Source organism: Scyliorhinus canicula, chromosome 5, assembly GCF_902713615.1.
Source record: "Scyliorhinus canicula chromosome 5, sScyCan1.1, whole genome shotgun sequence".
Lineage (NCBI taxonomy): Eukaryota > Metazoa > Chordata > Chondrichthyes > Carcharhiniformes > Scyliorhinidae > Scyliorhinus > Scyliorhinus canicula.
In genome coordinates, this window is record NC_052150.1 from 19,775,076 (window position 1) to 19,801,828 (window position 26,753).

Below are 26,753 nucleotides of genomic sequence, written 5' to 3' on the forward strand. Positions count from 1 at the left end.
ATTTGGGGGCAGCACGGTAGCATGGTGGTTAGCACAAATGCTTCACAGCTCCAGGGTCCCAGGTTCGATTCCCGGCTGGGTCACTGTCTGTGTGGAGTCTGCACATCCTCCCCGTGTGTGCGTGGGTTTCCTCCGGGTGCTCCGGTTTCCTCCCACAGTCCAAAGATGTGCGGGTTAGGTGGATTGGCCATGCTAAATTGCCCGTAGTGTCCTAAAAAAAAGTAAGGTTAAGGGGGGGGTTGTTGGGTTACGGGTATAGGGTGGATACGTGGGTTTGAGTAGGGTGATCATTGCTCGGCACAACATCGAGGGCCGAAGGGCCTGTTCTGTGCTGTACTGTTCTATGTTCTAGGAGTTCAAAATCTTGAAAGGTCTGGTTGGCGTAGACAGGGAGAAATTGTACCTGTTGGGGAAAGGGTCAAGAATCAGAGGACATCGATTTAAGATGAGTAGCAAAAGAAGCAAAGGTGACTTGAGGAAGAAGCTTTTCCCCCCGTGACTGTTTTAGGATCTGGAATACACTTCCTGTGAGCGTGGTGGAGGCAGCTTCAATCGTGGCTTTCGAAAGATAATTGGATAGTTACCTGAGATTACCTGATAGTTACCTGAAGAAGAAAGGTTTGAAGGGCTGCAGGGAAAAGGCAAAGGAGTGGAATTAGCTGAGTTTGGCTTGCAAAAAGGGCTGTGGGGGTTCTGCCATGGGTCTGCCTGAGAGCAAACGAGCCAATTCTCGACTGGCAAATCTTTGGACACACGGGCAGGATGCCCCATGAGGTCATGGGATTTGATGTGCAGGATTTGCCTCCTTGTCTTTCCTTTTCTTTTCGCTGAGCCTCATCATTAAGATGTTGTGACTTAAAGCATGATGGAGCCTGATGGACAAAATGGTTGCCACTTGATATGATTGGTCGTGAGCTCCTGCCAGCCATTAATTCCAATGCTGCCATGCATGTAGGAGAGGTTCAGAGTGTCTATGAAGTATTTTCTCTGTCCTCACTGGAACACTGGCCAGTTGAGACAGGACCTAGCAGGAGAGAGGCTTCTCCACTATCCGGACCTTAGTGTCCAGTCCATCAATATTGATTTTGCAGAGGTTGTGCCTGCATGCTTGAATTATGTGTTGATACCTTTATGTAGTCTCGCAATAAAGAATGAACTTTGGTGTAAAAAGCAATCTAGTTTACAATTGTTCCATTTATTCTGTTAGATACAAACCAAGAGAGAAATTAAAAATACATTTTGGAACTCCAGAATTCCTTGCTCCTGAAGTTGTGAATTACGACTTTGTTTCATTTCCTACGGATATGTGGAGCCTTGGGGTGATTACCTACATGTTGTAAGTATAACACAAAAGCATAAATGGTTGTTAACATATAACATACAGTGCAGGAGGAGGCCATTCAGCCCATCGAGTTTGCACCGACCCACTTAAGCCCTCACTTCCACCCTATCCCCGTGACCCAATAACCCCTCCTAACCTTTCTTTGGTCACTAAGGGCAATTTATCATGGCCAATCCACCTAACCTGCACATCTTTGGATTGTGGGAGGAAACTGGAGCACCCGGAGGAAACGCACGCAGACACGGGGAGAACCTGCAGACTCCGCACAGACAGTGACCCAACGGGGAATCGAACCTGGGACACTGGCACTGTGAAGCCACAGTGCTATCCACTTGTGCTACCGTACTGCCCTAAAGGACCTGGGGAGCTACTGTGCTGCCCTAAAGGAGTTAGAGGAGAGGAGAAGGGATTAAAATATTTGTGAACTACATTTACTTCTTTGTTAGATCTTGCCTTCCTGTATAAAGTTTTTCCCTCTTGTACTGTTCACCCCAAGTATCACAAGGATACATATGAATGATGGAGGCCATTTGGGCCACCTAACCCACACTTCTGTGGAAACCGACAATTATATCCTCACAACGCAGCATTTACCTGTCTCCTTGAATGATTCCAGAGTTAGGAACCTTTCCAGGTTTTCCTTGGTATGATCGAGAATATCATGCTATCTGTTCTGAATTAGCCCTTTACCTGTTTCTGTCTCTGGCCCCCTTGCCTTGCATTGGGAGAACACAAGCTCGGATGTAGGGTTAAAGGAAATATCGGAGGTGGACCACGGTTTGGCCAGGGAGGGAGGGAGGGATTTGTAGATGAGGGCAAGCATTTAGGGGTCAGTCGATTAGGGGCGGGGAACCAGAGCAGATCATGATGACAGGGATAAAAGGAGTGACGAGCAATAGTGTGGGAGAGGATGTGGGCAATGGACCTCTGGATGAGTTGTGTAGACCTGAGCTCAGGATGTCGGCAAACAGAAGAATGAAAATAGAAGCATAGACATGCGCTTTATAAACACACATGCCGTTTTATTCCGCACCAGAAGCAAATGTTCCCCTTTCATAATATCTTGATGTCTTTGAAAATATAAGATCTGCTATGTACCTTCAAGATTCTGTGGTGCTAGTGCCATCACCTGGTGTTAGTTTTCATCAACAGTCCTAACTACCAAAACCCTCATCAATTGCTCCCTCAATACCTGTCTTCCCAGATACTTCTCACTGTGAGTTAGCAGATTTCTGTGTGTAAGAGGGCTGGTCACAACCATAACCTGCTTGTTCAGCTCGTTCGTGAAAGCTTTCATATTGCAGAAATTCTTGGAGGAATCTAGCCGGGGGTAAGAAGCCGGATGACTATTATATAAAGGGCTAGAATTTGCTCGAGCAGTATATCTGATAGAGTGCCCCGTTAATTAGATGAGTTGCCTCACTCTTCAGCTTGGAAGTGTTCTGTCCTGTACGTCGCTGGAAGTGTGAGCTGATAATAAAGGACAGAGGGGCTTCTGGGAGCTTGACAAACAACACCCCTCTCCATAGCCAATGAGATTTAACAATTTAGAAAAGAACAATAGATAAGGAGGATGCATTCGATTCAAATCAGATGCAAGAAGATAAATGAGAGGGGAAGAAAACTAGATTGCGAGAGAGAAAAGAAATGAAATAGAAAAGTAGATTTTTTTTAAATCTGGAAGATATACCCCCAGTGGGATGAAACTCTGTAGTTTAACAAATCCCTTTATGAACTGGAGAATTTGACTGCCATTATGGGAACGCCACTCTCCTCAATCAAAAGGTAGTTGTTCTGTTAAGTACTAGCCCTGGCTTTCTGTGGTGAGTTTAGTAAGTAAAGTAAAGTCGCTATAGTCCCAGATGACCATTGGCTGCTTTCCCCTTTGAGGGGGAGAGATGATTGGTGGTGATTTAACCTGAGGGTCACCATGCCTCAGGCGAGGGACAAAGTTGAGAAGGCGGGGCCCTCATGAATAACCTCAGCTGGTGCGGGAATTGAACCCTTGGTGTTTGGCTTGACTCTGCGTCGCAAACCAGCTGTCCAACCAACTGAGCTAAACCGGCCCCAGCAGGTGTGTTTACTCGGTCATTAACAGAGGAAGTTGGAGGATATGCTGCCAGTCATTGAGCTAAAGTTGCAATAAGAGAAGAATAAATAATAGAGGCCGTCAAATCCTCCACCAACTTGTGATGATTCACAGCTCACAGCGTGTCTACTCATCACGAGCAGCTGAACAATTTACACATTAATAATGGTGAGGACCATTAAACTCACCATCATTTGGACAGTAAATCCATGGCCATTATCCTTCCTGGTGTCCTCAATTTCTGTACATCGAGGAATTAAGTTTATTTCCTACAGTCCCCACAGATATTCTGACAGAACTAGAACCTTGCTGGTGACAGAGCATCTTTGGTTTCCATTTCTGGACACTTATTAATTTATTCAACATTTCCCAATACTCCTTCTTCGCAATGGTGAGAATACACCCCGCCTGTAAACTGTGGATTAACTGATGCCTTACGCTTGCATTTATGAGTTTGCTACACCAGGTGACAAAATGAACTCCCCATGTCTAATCTTCATGTGTTATTGTGTTGCCTGAGAGCTCTCATGCACTGACATATATGCTTGATGTATAATAAAGATATACTGTGTGAGATACTGTGAGTGGTTAGGACTTTGCTGTTTCCTCAACGACAGAATCGCTGGATGTGGGCAGCATGGTAGCACAGTGGGTAGCACTGTTGCTTCACAGCTCCAAGGTCCCAGGTTCAATTCCCGGCTTGGGTCACTGTGCAGAGTCTGCACGTTCTCCCCGGGTTTGCGTGGGTTTCCTCCGGGTGCTCCGGTTCCCCCCCCAACAGTCCAAAGATGTGCGGATTAGGTGGATTGGCCATGCTAAATTGCCCTTAGTGTCCAAAAAGGTTAAGTGGGGGTTACTGGGTTACGGGGATAGGGTGGAGGCATGGGCTTGAGTAGGATGCTCTTTCCAAGGGCTGGTGGAGACTCGATGGGCCGAATGGCCTGTTTCTGCACTGTAAATTCTATGTTCTCTGATTATTTCAGTGTGAATCGCTGGACAAATATTCTAATTCTTTAATCTTCTCTCTCGTTACCTTTATCATCCTTCCTTGTTTGAAAAAAATGTTTGCAGCTGAGTGTGTATTGGGTTTACAAAAAAAGAATATTTCAAATGTTCTATTCTGTTTGGTCAGACTGGTATTTTTCCCATCAGCCATTAGTTAATCCTAACTATGCGTTTCCTGTTTTTATTATCTGAAGGCTGAGTGGACTGTCTCCATTCCTTGGGGATGACGACAATGAAACCCTCAATAACATCCTTGCGTGCGAGTGTGACTTGAATGATGCGGAGTTTGAAAATGTCTCTGAAGATGGCAAAGAATTCATATCAAAGCTCCTCGTCAAAGAAAAGGGGTACGCATTGCTCCGGCTACAGCTTCAACTCAAACTGTTATATTCCACGTTGTTCATAGTTTTTTGACCATTAGTGGCACTTTAAAATGAAACTCTGCAATATATTTACATGCAATTTAAATGCACTAGATTACTAATCTGGCTACGAAAAAAAATGGACAGTGAAATAAGCCCTAAAGTTATATGAAGGGTAAATGGGCTTAAGGCGAGAATAAATGCAATTCTTAATAGGAGCATTGAATACCAGCAAGTTAACGAGAGAATTAGAACGAAACATCGAGAGGTCGAAATGGCCGAATAAGTGACCAGTGCAAAGAAGCATATATTAAGCCAAACAAAGTGAAACACAGGTGCAGTTTGGGAAGATAGTAGAAAAACGTGAATTAACTTAAACTAGCAGCATATGGATGACCAAAATGATCAGGTCACTGAAACACCCGCAAGGAGCAAGTGGTGGATGTACAATGTAAAGAATTCACACACCGTGAATGAATCAGCTCTGGTGAAACTGCCCTGTAGAAACGGAGGGCAGTTGATGCTAGATTTCAGGGGCAATTATATTGCTAGTTCGATGAAGAAGAATCAGGCACTCGTATCGATAGTGCAACTAACATTTTTGAATTGCATGCTCCATTGCTGTTTTGGGATCGGCCCTTAAAAGTGTCGCGTCTAACAATTCATTAAAATTAAACGTGAGAAGAGTGATCTAATACAAAAATACTGGAAATGTGAAATCTGAGAATGATCTAATATTCTTACAAGAACCAAATAAAATGAAGTAGGTCTGATAAATACATTGCACCCGTAACCACCCCAGCGATGTCAAATTACTGAGCTCGAGTCAACATCGACTGTGCATAAACTGCTGTTGTTTTATTTCTTATTTCCCTTTAGCTGGAGGATAAGTGCACATGTGGCCCTTAAAGATCCCTGGTTGTCAGACTACAACCTCCACTCCAAGCTCAGTTCCAAGGTCCCTGGCTCGTTTACAATTATCATGAAAACTGTGCACCTTTGGCTTTGTGTCACGCTGGCCTTGTCCACATTCATTGAAGGTTGCATGGTGCACATGATCATGAACTTTAATGCGAATACAGATATACTCTTGTTTGATTCCTGTGTCTCGTGAATGTGGGCCTCGACACAAGGAAACATGTTCAACTTTGTTTTGCTACTTAAGCAGGGCCATGTTACTTTTGATGCCCTGGCCCTCCCTATCTTGCATAGCATGCGTAATGATCTGGCATGAGTGATGGTTGAGGATGTCGTTCATGAAGCTCGTAAATAAAATAGCAAAAGAAGTCTAACATTACCGTCAAGGACCATTAGCTGCTTGATGCCCGCATGCAGTTCGACATGTTATAAATTGTACAATGTTGCTGCCGTTTCCATCTTTCAACAGAACAGGTTTTACTCTGCTTCACATCGCAGCTCATCCACGTTTACAAAATTACAGTGATTGTGACTGACCTTTTGAAGCGATTGAATGCTGCATTATACAGAATGACAGCGCGCCTATTTAGAAAGAAAGAGTAGTTTGAAGAAAGGTTTCCATTTGAAATGTTAAGAAATGGGTGGTGTGTTCTTTCAAATTCAGATTTTTCTTTTAATGTGGCCTGAAAAGTGAACATCCTGTAAGCCCACTCAAAGATATGGGGTTTCGACCAGTTGTGGACGAGACCTTAATGAGCTGAAAGAAGCATATAGAGACCCATTCATGTTGTGGCTTAGCTGCAGTTTTTCCACTATTGCTGTTTGCATGACATTGAAAACTTTATGAATGGGGCACATAGTACCTTTTTAAAGTTACCAGTTGCGAAGCATATATGCCACAACAGCCTACAGATCCGCCTTTACATTCTGGGGATTATGCGTGTCAATTTCAGAACAGACTTTGAACTACTGTGAGACTGTCCTTTGACTTTAATTACTTTCCTTGTCTGATGCATCGCAAATCCAAACTTACATTTTTTGCAATACAACAGCACTCTAAAATGTGTCCCCATGTTCAAATTTAAATCGCACTTCTCTCACCGCTCACAGTGAATGAGATTTGAATTTATTGCAATCTATGTGCATTAATTTGTTCATCATCGGCCAGACCACTAGGTGGGGTATCTCACCTATAATCCTGTAGCCAGGGAACACTTTGGCTGCAGTTTCGTAACCCCCTCCAGGTTCAAACCATCACCCCAGCTGCACAACCGGTGGCTTCAGTGAATTTATCTGGCATTAGTGAGGGAAACACTCACTAATGATTAAGCCAGTCTGTTCCCAACCTTGATGCCACGCTTGACCCCCAAGATGAGTTTCCATCTTCAGGTTTGTACCATCACAGAACTGCCTATTTCCACCTCTATTTCATGGCGTAACTTTACCCCTGATTCGACTCATCTGCCGTCGAAACCCTGGTTCATGCCTCTGTTACCCACATTCCACCCTCTGTAATCGTATCGAAAACACTGGACTGGATTCACCGTTTTTCAGCCAAAGTGTGGAGGGTCCGTGGGCTTGTACATCAAAAAATCGGCGGCGCCCCCTCACCGTTCCTCCGACCGATGAAGGGCTGGCAGCCCTGCCGCGTAAAACACCCGGCTCCCATGATAAAAACAGCTGGAGAATGCCCGGGTCCATGGCCGCGCATGCGCACGGTGACGACCTACAGCGGTCGTGCTGTAAAACATGGCGCAGGCAGTGCGCGTACCCGACCTGCCAGATAGTGCCCCCTTGGCCAACCCTGGCCATCCCCTGGCTACCCCGCTACCAGTCCCCTCAGCCTTCATGGAAGCCCCCCCAGCCCCCCCAACTCCACCTCTCTATCTCACTTTCCTTCAATAGGACACTCCTTAAAACCTATCTCTTTGACCGAGCTTGTGTCCATCTGACCCGAACACCTCCTTATCTAACCTGCATATTATACTATATTTTGCCTTCTAAAGCTCCTGTGAAACACCTTAGAACATAGAACATAGAACAGTACAGCTCAGAACAGGCCCTTCGGCCCTCAATGTTGTGCCGAGCCATGATCACCCTACTCAAACCCACGTATCCACCCTATACCTGTAACCCAACAACCCCACCCCCCCTAACCTTACTTTTTAGGACACTATGGGCAATTTAGCATGGCCAATCCACCTAACCCACATATCTTTGGACTGTGGGAGGAAACCGGAGCACCCGGAGGAAACCCATGCACACACGGGGAGAACGTGCAGACTCCACACAGACAGTGACCCAGCCGGGAACTGAACCTGGGACCCTGGAGCTGTGAAGCATTTATGCTAACCACCATGCTACCGTGCTGCCCACTTGTGATGGTTTATTAATGAAAGGTGCTAGATAAACATAAGGTGTTGCTGGCAATCCACGTCTTCAAAGCATCCAGTTAGTTTACCGACAGCTGAAAGTGAAAAGCCCAGAAATTGATTGGCGCAGCCCCTACTTTTCAGATTCTAACAGACATGTAAGCATTTAATATGCTGGTTGTTGTGCGTGTGGCAAGTGCAGAGCAAGAGGCACCCAGGGCCCCTCTTGCAGAAATTAACCACAGCACGTCTTTTGATCAACTGCCAGTGAGAGATAGAGGAGCAGATAGGTAGTGTGATTTTGGATAGGTGCAAAAGTAACAGGGTTGTTGTTGTGGTCGGGGATTTTAATTTCCCCTGTATTGACTGGGACTCACTTAGTGCTAGGGGTTTGGATGGGGCAGAGTTTGAAAGGTGTATCCAAGAAGCCTTCTTGATGGAATATGTAGATAGTCCAACTAGGGAAGGGGCAGTACTGGACCTGGTATTGGGGAATGAGCCTGGACAGGTGGTTGAGGTTTCAGGTATGGGGAACATTTTGGGAGAAGTGACGACAATTCCGTAAGTTTAAGGGTACTTTTGGACAGGAATGAGGGTAACCCTCACGTTAAGATGCTAAACTGGGGAAAGGCAAATTCCAATAACATTAGACAGGAATTGAAGAATTTGGATTGGGTGCGGCTGTTGGAGGGTAAATCAACATCGGACATGTGGGAGTCTTTCAAGCGACAGTTGATTAGGATTCAGGAAAGTCACATTCCTGAGAGGACGAAGGATAAGTATGGGAAGTTTAGGGAGCCTTGGATAACGAGGAATATTATGAACCTCGTCAAAAAGAAAAAGGAGACTTTTGTACTGTCTAGAAGGTTGGGGACAGTCAAAACCCTTGAGGAGTATAAAGAAAGTAGGAAGGTACTTAAGCTGGAAATTAGGAGGGCTGGAGGGGTCATGAAAAGTCGTTGGCAAGTAGGATTACGGTGAATCCCAAAGCTTTTTATTCATTTGTAAAAAGCAAGAGGGTAGCCAGGGAAAGGATTGGACCACTTAAGGACAGTGGGGGGAATCTATGTGTTGAGCCAGAGGAAATGGGCGAGATACTAACTGAGCACTTTGCAACAATGTTCACCAAAGAAAGGGACTTTGTGGAAGATGATTCTTGAGTAGGGTGTGTGGACAGTCTGGATCATGTTAACATCGAAAAGGAGGAGCTATTGGGTCTTTTAAAAGACATTAAGGTAGATAAGTCCCCTGGGCCAGATGAGATTTACCCCAGAATACTGAGGGAAGCAAGGGAGGAAATTGCTGGGGCCTTGACTGACATCTTTGTATCCAGAAAGCTTTTGAAAAGGTGCCGCACAAAAGATTGCTGCATAAGATAAAGATGCATGGCATTAAGCGTAAAGTAGTAGCATGGATAGAGGATTGGTTAATTAATAGAAAGCAAAGAGTGGGGATTAATGGGTGTTTCTCTGGTTGGCAATCAGTAGCTAGTGGTGTCCCTCAGGGATCAGTGTTGAGCCCACAATTGTTCACAATTTACATAGATGATTTGGAGTTGGGATCCAAGGGCAATGTGTCCAAGTTTGTAGATGACACTAAGATGAGTGGTAAAGCAAAAAGTGCAGAGGATACCGGAAGTCTGCAGGGATTTGGATAGGTTAAGTGAATGGGCTAGGGTCTGGCAGATGGAATACAATGTTGACAAATGTGAGGCTATCCATTTTGGTAGGAATAACAGCAAAATGGATTATTATTTAAATGATAAAACATTAAAACATGCTGCTGTGCAGAGAGACCTGGGTGTGCTAGTGCATGAGTCGCAAAAAGTTGGTTTACAGGTGCAACAGGTGATTAAGAAAGCAAATGAAGTTTTGTCCTTCATTGCTAGAGGGATGGAGTTTAAGACTAGGGAGGTTATGCTGCAAATGTAGAAGGTGTTGGTGAGGCCACACCTGGAGTATTGTGTTCGGTTTTGGTCTCTTTACCTGAGAAAGGGCGTACTAGCGCTGGAGGGTGTGCAGAGGAGATTCACTAGGTTAATCCCAGAGCTGAAGGGGTTGGATTGTGAGGAGAGGTTGAGTAGACAGGAACTGTACTCATTGGAATTTAGAAGGATGCGGGGGGGGGGGGGGGGGGGGGGGGGGGGGGGGGAATCTTATAGAAACACATAAAATTATGAAAGGAATAGATAGGGTAGATGCAGGCAGGTTGTTTCCACTGGCGGGTGAAAGCAGAACTAGGGGGCATAGCCTCAAAATAAGGGGAAGTAGATTTAGGACGGAGTTCAGGAGGAACTTCTTCACCCAAAAGGTTGTGAATCTATGGAATTCCTTGCCCAGTGAAGCAGTTGAGGCTCCTTCATTAAATGTTTTTAAGATAAAGATAGATAGTTTTTTGAAGAATAAAGGGATTAAGGATTATGATGTTCGGGCCAGAAAGTGGAGCTGAGTCCACAAAAGATCAGCCATGATCTCATTGAATGGCGGAGCAGGCTCGAGGGGTCAGATGGCCTACTCCTGCTCGTAGTTCTTATGTATCCTCATTGGCTGCAGGTGAGATCCTAGGAGACTGGAGAATAGCTAATGTGTGGCACCGCTATTTAAGAAAGATCACTGGGATAGTCCAGGAAACTATAGGCTGGTGAGCCTCAAGTCGGTGTAGATAAATTATTGGAGATAATTCTCAGGGATAGGATTTATACCCGTTTGGAAACAAATGGACTCATAAGCGATAGACAGCATGGTTTTGTGAAGGGGAGGTCGTGCCTCATTAGTTTGACCGAGTTTTTGAGGAGTTGACAAAGATGATTGATGAGGGGAGGGCAGTGGATGTTGTTTACATGGACTTCAGTAAAGCCTTTGACAAGGTGCCTCATGGCAGCCTGGTACAAAAGGTGAAGTCACCCGGGATAAGAGGTTAGAGAGAACTGACTCGGTCACAGAAGGCAAAGGACAGCAGCAGAAGGGTGTTTTTCTGAATGGAAGGTTGTGACTAGTGATGTTTCACAGGGATCTGTGCTGGGGCCTCTGTTGTTTGTAGTGTACATAAACGATTTGGAGGAAAATGTAGCCGGTCTGATTAGTAAGTTCGCGGATGACACCAGGGTTGATGGAGTGTCAGATAGTGTTGAGGATGGAGTGTCAGATAGTGTTGAGAACACCCACGCCATATTGTGTCGGGACCGGCGCGTGTAAGAAGTTCCCCGCGCATGTGCAGGGTGGCGCGGACCAACTGTGCACGTGCAGGATTGAGCTGCCCCAACTGCGCATGCACGGGTTGGCGCGGTACCATAGGGATGCTGGAGCGGCATGAACCGTGCTGGCCCCCTGTGTGGGCCAGAATACATTGTACCCGGACCCTGTTCGCGCCGTCGTGAAACACGACAGTGTTCAGGACAACGGGGGCACTTGGTCCGCGGAGCGGAGAATTGCCCCCCCCCCCCATATTCAAAAAGGAAACCAGTAGCTAGCAAGTTTGGGACAAGACCAAAGCGTGTGTGTGTGTGGTTAGCTAATGCAGGCGAGCAACAATCACACTTGTCTTTCACATCCTGGAAGAAACCACTCATCCTCGCCTTGATCCAATGCGTTCTGTGCAATACCTTAAACTGAATAAGACTCAGTCTGGCACAGGATGAAGTGGAGTTCACCCTGTCACATTCAAGGCTTTTTAGCTAAAATTAAATCTCATGGAACTGAAGTCAAATTGCTGGGCTGGTTAGAAGGTTGCTTCAATGATAGAAGACAGGGAGTTGGGATATTTGTATGTCGTTGAATTGGAAGGTACTCACTAGAGGTGTCTAACTACGATTTGTGCGAGGGACAAATGACTCTGGTAACACAATAGAGAGACATACATCTATGTTTGCAGATGACACAGGATTGGTTGGGATCAGTAATTGCAAAGAAACATTAGAATAAAAGCAAAATACCGTGGGTGCTGTAAATCTGAAATAAAAGCAAAAAATGCTGGACAAACCCAACAGATCTGACAGCATCTGTGGAGGGAGAAACAGAGTTAATCATAGAATCTATACAGTGCAGAAGTAAGTCATTTGGCCCACTGCGTTTGCACCCACCATCTGAAAGGGGACCCTAACCAGGCCCACTCCCCTGCAGCCCCGTCACCTAACCTGCATATCTTAGGACCGTAAGGGGCATTTCATCATGGCCAATCCACCTAACCTGCACATCTTTGGATTGTGGGAGGAAACCGGATCACCCAGAGGAAACCCACGCAGACACTGGGAGAACATACAAACTCCACACAGTCACCCAAGGTTGGGTTCCTGATGTTGTGAGGCAGCAGTGCTAACTACTGTGCCCCCGTGCCACCTTTAATGTTTCAAGTCCACATCATTGTTCTTCCGAGCTGTAGAGGAAAAGCTTTGTCTTGTGTCCATGACATCTTTGTCAATCTCTCCTTACCCCCCACCTATCCCTGACCTTCTATTCCACTCCACCTTCTCCACCCCACCTCCAACTATATAATCCATCACATTTCAACTCCTCTTCAGCTTGGAAGAAGAGTCATACTGATGCGAAACATTAACTCTGTTCCTCTCTACGCAGATACTGCCAGACCTGCTGAGTTTATCCAGCATTTTCTGTGTTTTTTGCAGACACTGACAGACTAAGTGAATGGGAGAAGCCACAGCAAATGGAGTTCAGGGATAGTTCTGGTCATTTTTAAATGGTCTCACACTAGGATCAGTGAGGCCCAAATGGGTCTCGGGACCCATATGCACAGATCACCATAATGCAGCGGTCAGGAAGAAAGAAAAAAATAAGAAAGGATGATAGATTGTTGGATTTTAATGCATGCAGGTTAGAACATAAAGGATGTTTTTGACAGCTATACACAACCCTGGTTAGAGCACTTCTGAAGTATAATGGGCGGAATTCTCCGCTCCAGCGCGGCATCGGGAAGGCCGTTGTGAACTCGACCGAGTTTCATGACGGCGTCGGTGGCCGCTCCTCGCACCCTATTCACCCCCCCCCCCCCCCCCCCCCCCCCCCCCCGCCAAGGGGGCTAGCAGCAGCGTTGTGAGGAACTCGGCTGCCGGGCCTTGACTCATGCGGCGCGCTGAGAGTGACGCGACGGCGGCGCCTAAGTGACGTCAGCCGCGCAGGCGCAGGTTGGCCGGCTCCAACCCGCGCATGCACGGTTGCCGTCTTCCCCTCCGCTGCCCCGCAAGATGTGGTGGCTTGATCTTGCGGGGCGGCGGAGGGGAAAGAGTGCGTCCCTTGGAGACGCCGGCCCGACGATCGGTGGGCATCGATCGTGGGCCAGTCCCCTCCCGAGCACGGCCATGGTGCTTACTCCCCTCTCCGCCCCCCACAAGCCACAAACGAACCTTTGGCGCAACGTTCACTATGGCAGCGACCAGGTGTAGTTGCTGCCGGCGTGAACAGGTCGGGAACATCAGGCCGCTCAGCCCATCCGGGCCGGAGAATCGCTGGTCGCCGTGAAAAACGGCGACCGGCGATTCTCCGAGCGGGGGGGAGGGAGTATCGCAGGGGCTGCCAGGGAGGCGTGTCGTGAGTTGCCCGGCCCTCCCGTGATTCTCCCACCCGGTGTGGGGAGCGGTGAATTGCTCCCAATGTATTGCATTTGGCATTACAACTTTGTAAAGAATTTTTACAAATACTTTCGTGGGATGTTGCCACTACTGGTTTGGCCATCATTTGTTGCACATGCCTAATTTTCCTGAGAAGGTGGTGGTGCGCAGCCATCTTGAATCATTGCAGTCCATGTGGTGTAGGGGTAACCACGGTACAGTTAGGGAGGGAGTTCCAGGATTTTGATCGAGTGCAGGAATGGCGGTGTAGTTCCAAGTTAGGATAGTCTGTGGCAAGGATGGAAACTCGCAGGTGGTGGTGTTCCCATGGTCTGCTCCCCTATTCGCCCAGGTGGTAGCCCTCTACATCTAGGTGGTGGAGGTCGCAGGTTTGGTAGGTGCTTTCGAAGGAGCCTTTATGAGTTGCTGCAGTGCGTCTTGTACCTGGGACACACTGCTGCCACTGTGCATCAGAGGTGGAGGGGGTGAATTGTTAAGGTGGTGCCTTGGGTGTTGATAAAACAGGCTGGATGATACCTAACTTCCTGAATGCCTGTTGGAGCTAACCTGATAAATGGAGAGTATTCCATCACACTCTTGACTCGTGCCTAATGGAAGGTGAACATTTTTTTAGTGCATCAGGACGTGAGTTATTCATCTCAGATCTCCCAGCCTCTGACCTGCTCTACTATTTATGGTCCAGTCAGTTTCTGTTCAACTCCCAGGATGTTGATGGCAGGGGATTCAATGATGGTAAGTTCATTGAATGTCAAGGGTAGATGGTTAGATTCTCCCTTGTTAGAAATGGCCATTGCCTGTCACTTATAACTATTACCAGGTCTCCACGGGTTAGATTATGAAGAGGGATTACATAAACTGTGCTTGTATGTCCTGGAGTATATGAACGTTTAGGAGTGGATTGATAGGGGACATTCAGGATTATGAAAGGAAATGATTAAAAAGCTAAAACAAAACATTTTGCATTGGAAGAGTCGAGAACCTTAAAATCAGAGCTAGGTTATCTGGGACGATGGTTATCAAACATTTATTCATTGTAAGGGTGGTGCAAGTGTGGAACTTGCTCCCCAAAAAGCAGTGGGCGCTAGCTCAATGAACAACTTCAAATCTAAGATCGATAGATTTTTGCAAGGCCACACAGGCGAGTAAATGGAATTCGGAAAAAGATCAGCCATGATTTCAATAAATAGTAGAACGTGCTGGATGGGAAGAATGGCCTACTTCTGTTCCTATGTCATATCTGGGAAGACGTGAAAGTTGTTTGATTTAAATGGAAAGCGAAGTAAATATTGATGAACTACGTGTGAAACATTCCGACCCCTGTTGCAGCAAGATATACCATACCAACCAACTCAGTGGACTTCAGAAGAACCTCTCCACTCATGATAAAAATTGATAACTGCAGTTCTGTTACACTTAAGACTGAAAGATCACTTCAAATTTCACAGAAATGCATGACACTGGAACGAAGGAGTATGTTTTACTGGGAACCTTGATCCCCGCCCCATACAACCTCCAGCTGAAACGTCTGGGAGTAAACTGCCCATGATCGCAACGGCAGCCACGCGAAAATTTAACAGTGGGAGCATTATTAATAGTTTCAAGGCAACAGGTAGGTAGGTAGGTGGCGTGAGGGTCACCAGCTGGGTTTTACATGCCCCGCCACCCACTCAACCTTCAAACCTGTAAGCGGCATGTGCAAAATCCAGCGCAAAGTTGCTGTTGATAAATTTGGGAAGCAGTTTTTTGTGTTCCAGTTTGCAGTAGGGTCTAAATTATACGAAGCAATGTCAGTGAGTGGTTTAATCACTGTGGAGAACTCTGAAAATGAGCCAGTGAGTGAGGCACGTAAAGTGTTCAGTTCTGCTCACATAGTTTAACCTACTTGGTTTCTCTCTTTGTTTTGGCTGAAGTTTCCCTCTCTCCTCTGTCTTTCATTCTTGTTCCTCTGTTGTGATATTTATTTCTGGAGGAATTTCTTTTTAACTAAACATTTTTGTTGTTCGGGAAATAGAGAGGCAAAGTACAATAGGGTTGCACTGCACTCAACACTTGTTAGTTGAATGAGCCACAGAGAAGACTGGAGACAGGAGTAGGTTTAGTTTATCAGAATCCTTTATTATAAAAGCTTTACTGCCTAATCTTTGGCGATATTTAATCGGTTTGGATGCTATCTATTTTTTCATCTGTTGCTTGTCTTTCTCTCTCTCTCTCCCTTCCTTCTTCTCACTCATATCTCTGGCAAAAGCATGTTTTTTGCTATTTGTCACTGTCTTTCCTTTGCCTTTTGTTACTATTCTTGTTCCCTCAATCTGCCTAGCTGGACATGTCAGCACTTTTGCTGCTCCTTAGCACAACCTGTCTATGTGGATAAATGACACGTGAAGAATCTCTGTGTTAATTTTGACTAACAGGCAGTGTGAATGGCAGCATGAAACCTCACATTTAATAAGGGCCTTCCATTTTCCTGCTGCATTAGGGCCTGCGTCAGGTTTCTCATTAAATTCAAGAATTCCCATAAACCTGAAAGTTTTATTGAGGACATTTACAGTTCGATTTACTAGATGGGTCGATTTCATATTTTCCATCGTTTTTTGAAAACTGGAAAATATTTTTTTCACGAAAGCTTGGCTGAAAAGGTGATGGAAGCAGTCTCAACTTTAACCTTCAAAAGGAATGAGATGTCGAGTTGGAATGAAAATATTAGCAGGGCAATGGGAAAAATGGACGCGCGGCAACGCAGAATCGCCGAGCAGACATTTATAGCCAAGTTCCGCACACATGAGTATGGCCTCAACTGGGACCTGGGATTACATTCACCCCCCCCCCCCCCCCCCCCCCCCCCATCTGGCCTGGGCTTGCGAAATCCTACCAACTGTCCTGGCTTGAGACAATTCACACCTCTTTAACCTGGGGTTACCCCTATCTCTGGATCTGTAAAGTCTGAATTACCTGCAAATGCTCGCCTTCTAAGCATTGTCAGGCATCTTTGAATTTGTCTATATATATGTTTCTGGAACATACCTCTTCATTCACCTGAGGAAGGAGCAGTGCTCCGCAAGCTAGTGATTCGAAACAAACCTGTTGGACTTTAACCTGGTGTTGTAAGACTTCTTACTGTGCTCACCCCAGTCCAACGCCGGCATCTCCACGTAATGGGAAAAATGGCAGGGGTGTTGACATGATTGGATAGCTCTTTCTGGGCAAAATGGGGCGAATGGCCTCAATCCGTGCTGCACAATGTTATGCGGTGGGCGGGGGGGGGGGGGGGGGGGGAGAGAGATTTCTTGACCACATGGGGACGGGTTGGAATTGAGAAACTAGTGGGAAGGCAAGTCAGGCTGGCTCCCCAATGTCTTCCTCCAATGGAGGAAGTTCCCAGGGGATCCAGGACTGGGAACAACATTGGCAGCTAGCTCTATAAAGACAGGAAGCCAATTGGGCCCCACTTAGGGGCAGCTTCCCACTATGGGAGCAGTCCCGTGTGTGGGGACTCCTGCAGCTCCATGGGGGCAGCCTCCCAGTGGCAGGTCGGGGGATTGCTGGAGCCACAGGCCCCTTGCCCCAATGAAGGGGCCACCAGGGTTAAAAGCTATATCTGCAGCCAAAACCAATGTTGGGGAGGAGGTCGTACCAGCCTGTGGCCTCTTTATTACAGAAGAGAGTGCCAACCTGCTGAGGCTCCCTGAGGCTTGCCTCTCTGCCTCAGCCTCGCCCCGTCTCTCCTAGTGGAGCTGCCAGCCATCTTGTGCTGTGGGCTTCCTGCCTCAGGTGCGCTCCTGCCTGCCGTCCTTAATAGGGCAGTGGACATGGAAACAACCATTAAACTGGCTTGCCACCCTTAAGGCCATGCTGGTAAGTGTGGTCTCGGGACTTGTATATAGTCTCGATGTTAGGATTGTGAGCCAACTGAGAAAATTCCAGCCGATGGCTCTATAGTTCCCAAAACGCTAACCACAAGTAAATGACCTGGAAAACTGATTTTCTTCAACAAGAAAAGAAGCCCCCAAAATATTAACTTGGTATCATTTTGATTGTAGGACCTGGGTGCTGTACCCTCTCCCTCTGCTGCAAGATCACCACAAATGCAATGGAAATGTATCTGTGGTGAATGTGATTCACACCGGATTATAACCTGTATATACATGTGTCTATATCGTAAGTGCAGTTGCACTATCTGACTTCCAGGGGGAGTAGCTCTGGGAATGCTCGAGTTGTACGGGGCTCCTCCCTTGGCTCCGCCCAGGACTCCTCCCCCCGGGAGCTGCTGTATAAAGATCAGTGCCACAGGGTCAGCCGGCCAGTTCACCGAAAGTTCAACGGCTAACAGGCTGGCTCTGTTGTAAGTATATTAAAACCGCTATTCTAATCCTACAAGCACGTGTCCGTAGAATTGTTGGTTCCAACAGTATCAATATTTATTTTAACTTACAGCCTGGTTTTGATGGCAGAATGGGCGACACGCCAAGAGAATCGTGAACATACAAATGTTAAAGACCCTCTGGTTCAAGCTGCCTGGCAGAATTGACCAGTTTGGGCCTGGACTCTTATTTCTCTTTTTTCTTTTGACTGTTTTTCCTATTGGAAACTAATAATATTGGAAATAGATATGTCACAAAATGTTCCCGGCCATAGACGTTTTTGAGGTTATTTTGGTTTTGAAGTGTGCGTGGAGGAAAGTAATTGCTTGTGTTACTGGCACTCATCAGTTACCTTCTTCCGAGGTTGGCTGAGGGCACCAGTTAGGCATGTATTAAAGACACACAACGTTCTTGTTCTTAACTTGCATGTCTTGACTTGAATTCTATGAATCATCATGGAGGCATCGCTATGACCTGATGCATGGGTGTTTGCGTGTACGTGTGTGCATGTGGGTGTGTGTGCATGTGTGAGTTTGTTATTTTTATTGTTACTACAGCTGAAAGCCTTCCAGTGCCCTGATTAAAATTGCCACAATCGCAGCCTAAGATGTCCCAATGCATAGAAACATGATGGATCTTTGTCTTCTCTTTACAGTGCAAGAGCCAGCGCCACCCAGTGCCTCAAACAACCCTGGCTAAATAACGTAGCAGAGAAAGCTAAACAATGTAAGGTTCGTCTCAAGTCCCAGATCCTTCTTCAGAAATACATGGTGCGACGGCTGTGGAAGGTACAACGATAGCTTACAACGGAATTAGATGAAGCATTTTCCATTTCTGTGTTTTCCCCCTTTTCCAAACTGGAGTACGGATTTGAAGTGTGGCCCATTTTTAAAAGTGATTTGAAATTTTTGGAAGCCGAAATTAAAATGCTTTGTACTTTTTGGGGTGTCTCCCGGTTCAGTGGGCGGCATGTGCAGCTGCTCTGGCAAGTTTGCAAGAGGCTACGGCGCAGAAATTATTTTTAGGGATTTCAGCTGCAGATTTCCCCGCTCCTCTCCACCCTGACTGACGCTGCACAAGTCCACTCTTCCTGTCCATGCTCAGAAACTCTGCTGTTGCCTACTCAAAACGATTAACATGGCGTAGGAACACCACAGGGCAGACCAGTTCCCGGCAGGACTTAGTACCGGCAACAGCTGGTGGGAGTTCCTGCACAGGTGCAGGCCTCTGGGGAGCAGAAGCCAGAAGGCCGTAAAGTTAAAACATTATCAATGGGAAAGAGGAGAGTCTGAATTGAATCAAAAAATCTTGCGACTGTTCTTGACACTATACTGCAGCACCACAGGGACTTGGCAGTGGTCACAACACCCATTTATAATTGCTCTTCAATGAAACACTCAAGGTGAAGGAAAGTGAGACCAGCAAAATGGGTCCCTGCCATTTTTCCTGACTTTATGGTCAGGAATTGGGATTTCCGTAGGGATAAAGATCAGGAAAATTGGCTGCCTTATAGAAATTGACATCAGACTCTTTGTGCATTCCTCCCACTGCAACTTAAAAAAAACCTAGCGTTTATATCGGCACATTTCATGACCACAGGACATTTTTCACTGTTGTAATGTGGGACGCACAGCACCCAACCTGCACACAGCAATGTGACAATGACCCAAATCTGTTTTTGGCAATGTTGATTGAGAGATGAGTATTGTTTAGAAAACCAGGGATAACTCCTCTGGCTCTTCTGTGAAATAGTTCCATGGGATCCTTTACAACCTCCTGAGAGAGCAGACAGGGCCTTGATTGGCTTAACGACTACTTTCGAAAGACGGCAGCTCTGACAGTGCAGCATGCTGTCGGTACTGCGGTAGAGTGTCAGCTTTTGATTTTTGAGCTCATGCCCTGGAATGGGACTTGACCCCATGAGAAGCCAGGGGTGCTACCAACTAAGCCACGGCTTCAATAAAGTAGGGACAATAATTTCTACCCCAAAACTTATCTGTTTTGCAAGTGCCTGTGGTTTATTTGGTAGCTTACTTTTCCAAATAAAATGCTGGTAACATAATGTTCTAATGTTTAACCTAAATAATTTCAGTACTGAAATCTGAACACCTGGGGAAAAAGCACATGTTAAAATTTATGGGCCATACTTCAACCTGCATTACTATCTGGCTCTTGTATTATTCACATGATATTTTTAACTATATTCCAAGCCTCGCACCAATAGTCACAAATTTGGCAAATTGTGTAATTTTAGGTTTTATATCTTCTCGGAACTTTTCTTGCATTACAACATTCATCAATCTTAATGAGTGTTGAATGGAATTTGTTTCTGAGCTTACAATGTCATTACAAATGTATCTGTTGTAAACTTGCATTTGGGATTAATTTTACTTCTGTTCTCGCAACCCAATTATTCATTGTCCGTTGGTATCATTTTCTTCCCAGCAGGTTGACAGATTCGCTGCCCGTCCTGTGCTTCTCTTCCCTATTCCTTATTTGTCAACAGTATCCAGTCCATTATATCCGTCATCCGTTTTCTCCCATGTTTCCGTCTCCTATGTTTTCTGTTGATTTTCCCTTCCAATAATTGTCTCTATCCACCATCTAATAATGTGTTGTCGTAATAATGTGATTGAAGTATTGTATCTTTCTATCTTCGATGGTCAAACATGAATTTCCTCTTCTGTCCAGCCATTTTCAGAACTTCCTCATTTGTCTTTCTACCTGTGAAGGATACACAGAACATCCTCCAGTTTGTGCACATCTTTCACGGTTTTAGCTTATCACTAATCTCTTCGTTTGTTTGTTGTCCATCACCCAATCATCTTCAGCTGCTTCATCAATGACCTCCCTTCCATCATAAGGTCAGAAGCGGGGATGTTTGCAGATGACTGCACAATGTTCAGCACCATTCGCGACTGCTCAGATAATGAAACAGTCCTTGTCCAAATACAACAAGACCTGGACAATAAACAGGCTTGGGCTGACAAGTGACAAGTTACCACACCACACAAGTGTCATCAATGGCCATCTCCTACAAGAGAGGATCTAACCATCGCCCCTTGACTTCCAATGGCATTACCATCGCTGAATCCCCCACAATCAACATCCTGGGGGTTACCATTGATCAGAAACTGAACTGGACTAGCCACATTAATACTGTGGCGATCAGAGCAGGTCAAACGCTAGGAATCCTACGGCGAGTAACTCACCTCCTTACCCCCTCAAAGCCTGTCTACCATCTACAGGGGCTGGTTTTCCTCACTTGGCTAAATCGCTGGCTTTTAAAGCAGACCAAGCAGGAGAGCAGAACGGTTCAATTCCCGTACCAGCCTCCCCGGACAGGCGCCGGAATGTGGCGACTAGGGGCTTTTCACAGTAACTTCATTGAAGCCTACTCGTGACAATAAGCGATTTTCATTTTCATTTCATTTTCATTACAAGGGACAAGTCAGGAGTGTAATTGAATACTCTCCACTTGTCTGGATGAGCGCAGCTCCAACAACACTCAAGAAGCTCAACACCATCCAGGACAATGCAGCTCACTTGATTGCTCCTCCTTCCACAAACATTCAAAACCCTCCACCACTGACCGGCAGTGATAACCTGTGTATCATCTACAAGATGCACTGCAGTAACTCGCCAAGGTTCCTTAGACAGCACCTTCCAAACCCATGATCACTACCATCTAGAAGGACAAGAGCAGCAGTTACCTGGGCACACCCTCACCTGGAGATTCCCCTCCAAGTCACTCACCACCCTGACTTGAAAATATAACTCCGTTCCTTTGCTGTCACTGGGACAAAATCCTGGAGCGCCCTCCCGAACAGCACAGTGGGTGTACCTACACCTGAAGGACAGCAGCAGTTCAAGAAGGCAGCTTATCACCACCTTCTGAAGGGCAACTAGGGATGGGCAACACATGCTGGCCTAACCAGTGACACCCACATCCCGTAAATTAATTTTTAAAAATGTCTCTGAGACATAAAACTTAGATGACAAAATAGTAGCACGTCAGCATCCTTGCCTAAGATTGAGGTTCAGTCCCTTTGAAATTAATGTCTGCCAATCTCCTCCCTATGCAAAGCAAGAATCATCACTGTTGATCACCAAGGCCGGGATTCTCCAACCCCCCGCCGGGTCGGAGAATTCCCGGGGGCAGGCGCGAAACCCGCCACCCCCCCCCCACGCCCCGTGCCGGCTGCCCTATTCTCCAGCACCATTTTTCAGGGGCCAGCGGGATTCCTGCCACAACGGTCGGGGGCCGTTGACAGCGCCCCCCCCCCCGGCGATTCTCCGGACCCCATGGGCCGAGTGACCGTCCAGTTTTGGCCAGTCCCACCGGTGTGAATTACTCACCTCACGCACGGCGGGACCTGGCAGGTAATTTTCTGGGGGGATTCCTGGGGATCCGACCCTGGGGGGGGAGGGGGGGGGGGGGCATGGTGGCCTTGCCTGCGATCGGGGCCTACCAATCCTGTGGGTGGGCTGTTTCCGTGAAGGCCTACTTTCCTCCACACTGGGCCCCTGTAGGGCTCTGCCATATTGCCCGGGGTCCGGCGCGGAGAAGAGAACCCCCCGTGCATGCGTGGAAATACGGCGGCTGGTCTGCGCATGCGCGGAAATACGCCAGCCGGTCCGCGCATGTGCAAACGCGTGCCAGCCCTTCGGCGCCGGCTGAAGCGCCGCCAATCACTCCGCCGACAACCTAGCCCCGAAAGTTTGGAGAATTCCTCTCTTTCGGGGGCTGTTGACGCCGGAATGGTTGGCACTGGTTTTCCCGCTGGCGTGTGGACATAGCCCCATTATCGGAGAATCCCGCCTATCTTCTAACATGTCTTGTAAAGTTTATGCTTTCAAAGTTACCTTTAACATTCTTACAGATTAGAATTTACAGTGGTGAAAATTAGCAGATAAATGATAAATCATTTGAGGACCAACCTCCACCCATTATTTTAGCAGGAATATTGAGCCATTTGAAACAGAAATCATTACTTCTTTGAAAAGGGCTATCTTTAGAAGTAAAGTATTGGCTAAATTTTGAAAGACTCATTCTAACACAGCCCTCCTAATTTCTGGTTGATGAGCAACTTGTCCTACATTTCTGACTGAGGGACATTTGCGTGTTGTTGGAGGTTGAACTGGTCAAGTGAATGGAAAGTTTATTGAAATTTCTGGCAATCCTGTTTTATTTATTTTTAACTAAAAGTCTTGCGGAAGAAGATCCAGGCAGAATCAATCAAATTAATAGGTTACACTGCTGCTACCAGGCTAGGTGGGCAACTTGGAGCTCACAGATATCAAGGGAAAGAGAGAATATTTATTAGCTTCTCCTTTTGATGAGTGTGGAGGTCGTGTGGCTCAGTGAGCCCAGTGGAGGTCTTGTGACACAATGGGGAGCTTCTCGACCTCTGGGTCAGAAGCTCTGGGATTGGCCAAGGCAGATGAGGTCATAATGTGGCCAAGCAGGTTGACTATTGACCTGAAAAGCGGTTCAACATGTGCCAAAAGGAGGTGGGAAGAGTGGGAGTGATTTCTGGTTGTCCATGTGATCCCTATGCCTAAGTCCAGACTATGATATGCTACAAAAGTGTACGTTGCCATACAACCCAGACTCCGCAAGTGATCTATCACTCATCACTGACACCCCACAAGAAAATATATCATTGGATAACAAGCAAGGAGCAGGTTACAATGGAGAGGAGAGCAGATTGAGATGCCAGCCTGTATTCTCATCCTGCCAGGTGTACTCCAGTTTGAATGGACGTGCCATTGTGTTTCTTTCATTATAGCTGAGCTGTAATGATTGTGGACCTATTTAAAGGGGTCACGTGATATCAATAGTTTAATACATGGCGATGCAGTAAGTTCATGTCAGGAGTGTTTGCTTTGCCAAAATGTGACATCTTCACATCAATAATGAGCCACGGATTACCTTCCCACGGTTCTGGCACAGACTGATTTCAAAAGGGGGGGGGAGGGGGAAACAAGTAAATCTCATTTTATTCTTCTTTCTGTGTAGAAGAACTACTACGCAGTAACCGCTGCAAATCGACTGAAGAAGCTCAATTCTGGGACGTTGGCCTCTATTGAATTATGAGCGTCTGTGACTGGACCAATGACCAAGTGCCCCTTTCCTGCCAGGACAGCAGCACACAGGATTTTCCTCACAGCCTTTGCCAAAACGCCTTCATTTACTCTTGAACTCTAAATGCAATCAGGTTCTGCTTTAGAAATGCCAAGTTTGAGCAACCCAACCGCCATTCATAAAAATGCAAAGGTGTCTTTTGGATTTAAAAAAAAAAAATCTTTCTAAGAAGGGAGTGCAGTTGTGGTGTGATTGTAGCTTTTTTATAAAGATCTCAATGTCTATATTAATTTAATGGCCAGCTTTTTCTAAGGTGTAAAGTGTATTTATCATTTAGACGTCGAACATTAAGCGCAGGCGACAGCAGAATTATCATCAAATTCGAAACACCCCAGTATTAAGGTTTGTTATCCTTAACGGGACGGGGAATGGTGTAATGTCACTGAATCCGGACCTGGGTTGGAATACCACAACAGTGACGAGTGGAATTTAAATGTAATTGATAAATCTGAGTTGTAAAGCAAATCTCAGCCATGATAACCATGGCAACTACCATCGATTGTGATTTTTTAAAAAAACATCTGGTTTACTAATGTCCTTTGGGGAAGGAAATCTGCCACCCTTACCCGGTCTGGCCTACATGTGACTCCAGACCCACAGCAAAGTGGTCGACTCTTAACTGCCTCTTCAAGGGCAATTAGGGATGGGCAATAAAACCAGGCCCAGCCAGTGATGTCACATCCCCCATGAAATATATTTTTTTAAATTACGATTCCTAAATTTCTTTGGCTTAATTCTCTGTGGAGCTGGAAAGCCTTCAAACAGATAGCTTGCCCGCAAGGCTTTTTTCAAATATATTTTCAAAGTTCCAGTTCGTCGACTAGAGGGTAATTTTGTGCCTTGGAATAATGCAGTTGGCAGCAGTAGGACTGAGGTACTGTTACCCTCTTGTTCATTTCCGTACTTTTGGATTTTACTGTTTGACAGCCCCGTTATGCTCGACACTTGCAGATAGTTGGACTCTCAGTTCCATTAGCAAGCAGCTGAATAGACCCCTTGTGATTTTTTGTTTGAAGTAAAGGTGTTTGATGTTGCGGTGTTGCTGTTTTGCCGCAGTGTTACTGCATGCTGCATGAAGCTAGCCACTGAAACTAGTTGCCAAAAGTCCACTGTGTTATCTTTGGGGGCAAAAAGGGCTACCTGAAAAAGCTGAGCTGCCGATATTTTCTCTGCCTGCTGCCCCCAACATTTTAAACTTAAATCTTAAAGTTTCAGCAAAAAAACTTTAAGGCAGGCTTCTCCACGAACGTAACCAACAGAAAAGGGGCTATTGCGTCAGCTTTTTGCAAACCAACTCTTGGAAGTCTCAACAATATTCAGAACTGAGTCTATACATGAGTCCGAAAATGTGAAACGCAACGTTCTCTCCTACCCTGGTGCAGGTGGGCATTCAGAAGAAAGCTGCACCAGTATCAATCTTAAGATATGCACTCCATGAATGGAATGTCAGGAAAATAAAGATTTGTTTGCACTAAAGGCAGTCTGACTTTTGACATTAAACCGTGCTGTCTGCCCATTCCGAATCAGTGGGTGGAAAATGTTGCTACTTTATCCCTGCGAGTGTTGCTTTGTTCAAATTATACCGCTCACAGTGCTACCTTGGGTCTTGTAAGGTGCGGTGATTGCTAACGTAACCTGTCTGCTTGTGAAAATGGCGGAATACCCTTCCCCACTGAGAGGGGTCAGAAATGAGGCAGTGAGTTGACCTGGGTCACCCTGGGCTGCTCATCTGGCAGGTTTACCTCTGTGAAATGATGTAGAGCACATGGGGAAAACTCGATGAGGAAAACTAGAAGGGTGAGCGGGTGAGCGAAATGCACTAAGGTCATAAAATATCATCGTTCCATTTTTTTTGTTTTTTAATGTAAAATCTTAAATGGATATTTGCATAGTAAAACTTTTTTTAAAAACATTTTAACTAAATTAAGTGCTAGTGACTTTACGACAACGTAATTTTTAGCGCCTGGCTCTTAAAAGGTATAAAAACAGTTATACCTCTGATATTTTATTTTAAACGTATTACATATCCAATTTGCATCTCATAGAGGTATCCATAAAGTGCAAAGTCTGGCCCTCTGCAAGCTTATTTTGTTCCCCTCAATTTGAAAAAGAAATTAAAGTCCCCGCTTCACATTTTCTTTCTAATTCAAACTGAAACAAGCAAATTGAGTTGTAACAATGTTTTCAAAGCTACTGTAACGTGAGCCATTGTTAGTGAAGAGCAATTGGCTTGAAATATAATATTTCAACGTTCCACTCTAATCTCACTATATTTTCACTGCGGATTATCTGATTATTTTGACTCTGTGAGCCCTGTTGCTTACCAGGGTGTTAATGGAGTTGTACAAATATTATCAATTTACCTTTTCCCGTTTGCAATTTCGTTGAGATGCTCAAATCAATATTTAGATCTTTAATTGCTGAGTAATATGGCAAAGTTCATGTGATAGCTAAAAGCTGCTTTAAAAATTTATTTTGTTTGTAGAGGCATGCTATATACATTTCGCAAGCATTTGCAAAATGATTGTTGCAGTTTAAACTGATTATTGCACAGTTTGATTTAAAAAATCATTGGATC

At 45.8% G+C, this 26,753-nt stretch overlaps 1 protein-coding gene across 8 annotated transcripts in view; it reads left to right on the forward strand.

Annotated features, from left to right (window-relative positions):
* mylk4b (myosin light chain kinase family, member 4b) overlaps positions 1-25,865 on the forward strand; it is a 202,623-nt gene extending 176,758 nt beyond the window's left edge. For 2 of the 8 annotated variants that reach the window (XM_038796738.1, XM_038796732.1), the window contains exons 10-12: positions 1,208-1,336; positions 4,631-4,783; positions 5,678-6,155. In XM_038796738.1, coding sequence (XP_038652666.1) covers positions 1,208-1,336; positions 4,631-4,783; positions 5,678-5,912 — 517 coding nt within the window. In that variant the 3' untranslated portion in view covers positions 5,913-6,155. Of the gene's footprint in view, positions 1-1,207; positions 1,337-4,630; positions 4,784-5,677; positions 6,156-18,682; positions 18,816-24,049 lie in introns of those variants that run through there. The other 6 variants (XR_005460617.1, XM_038796735.1, XM_038796733.1 and 3 more) reach the window with 6 other exon arrangements.
* Positions 25,866-26,753: the final 888 nt, after the last annotated feature.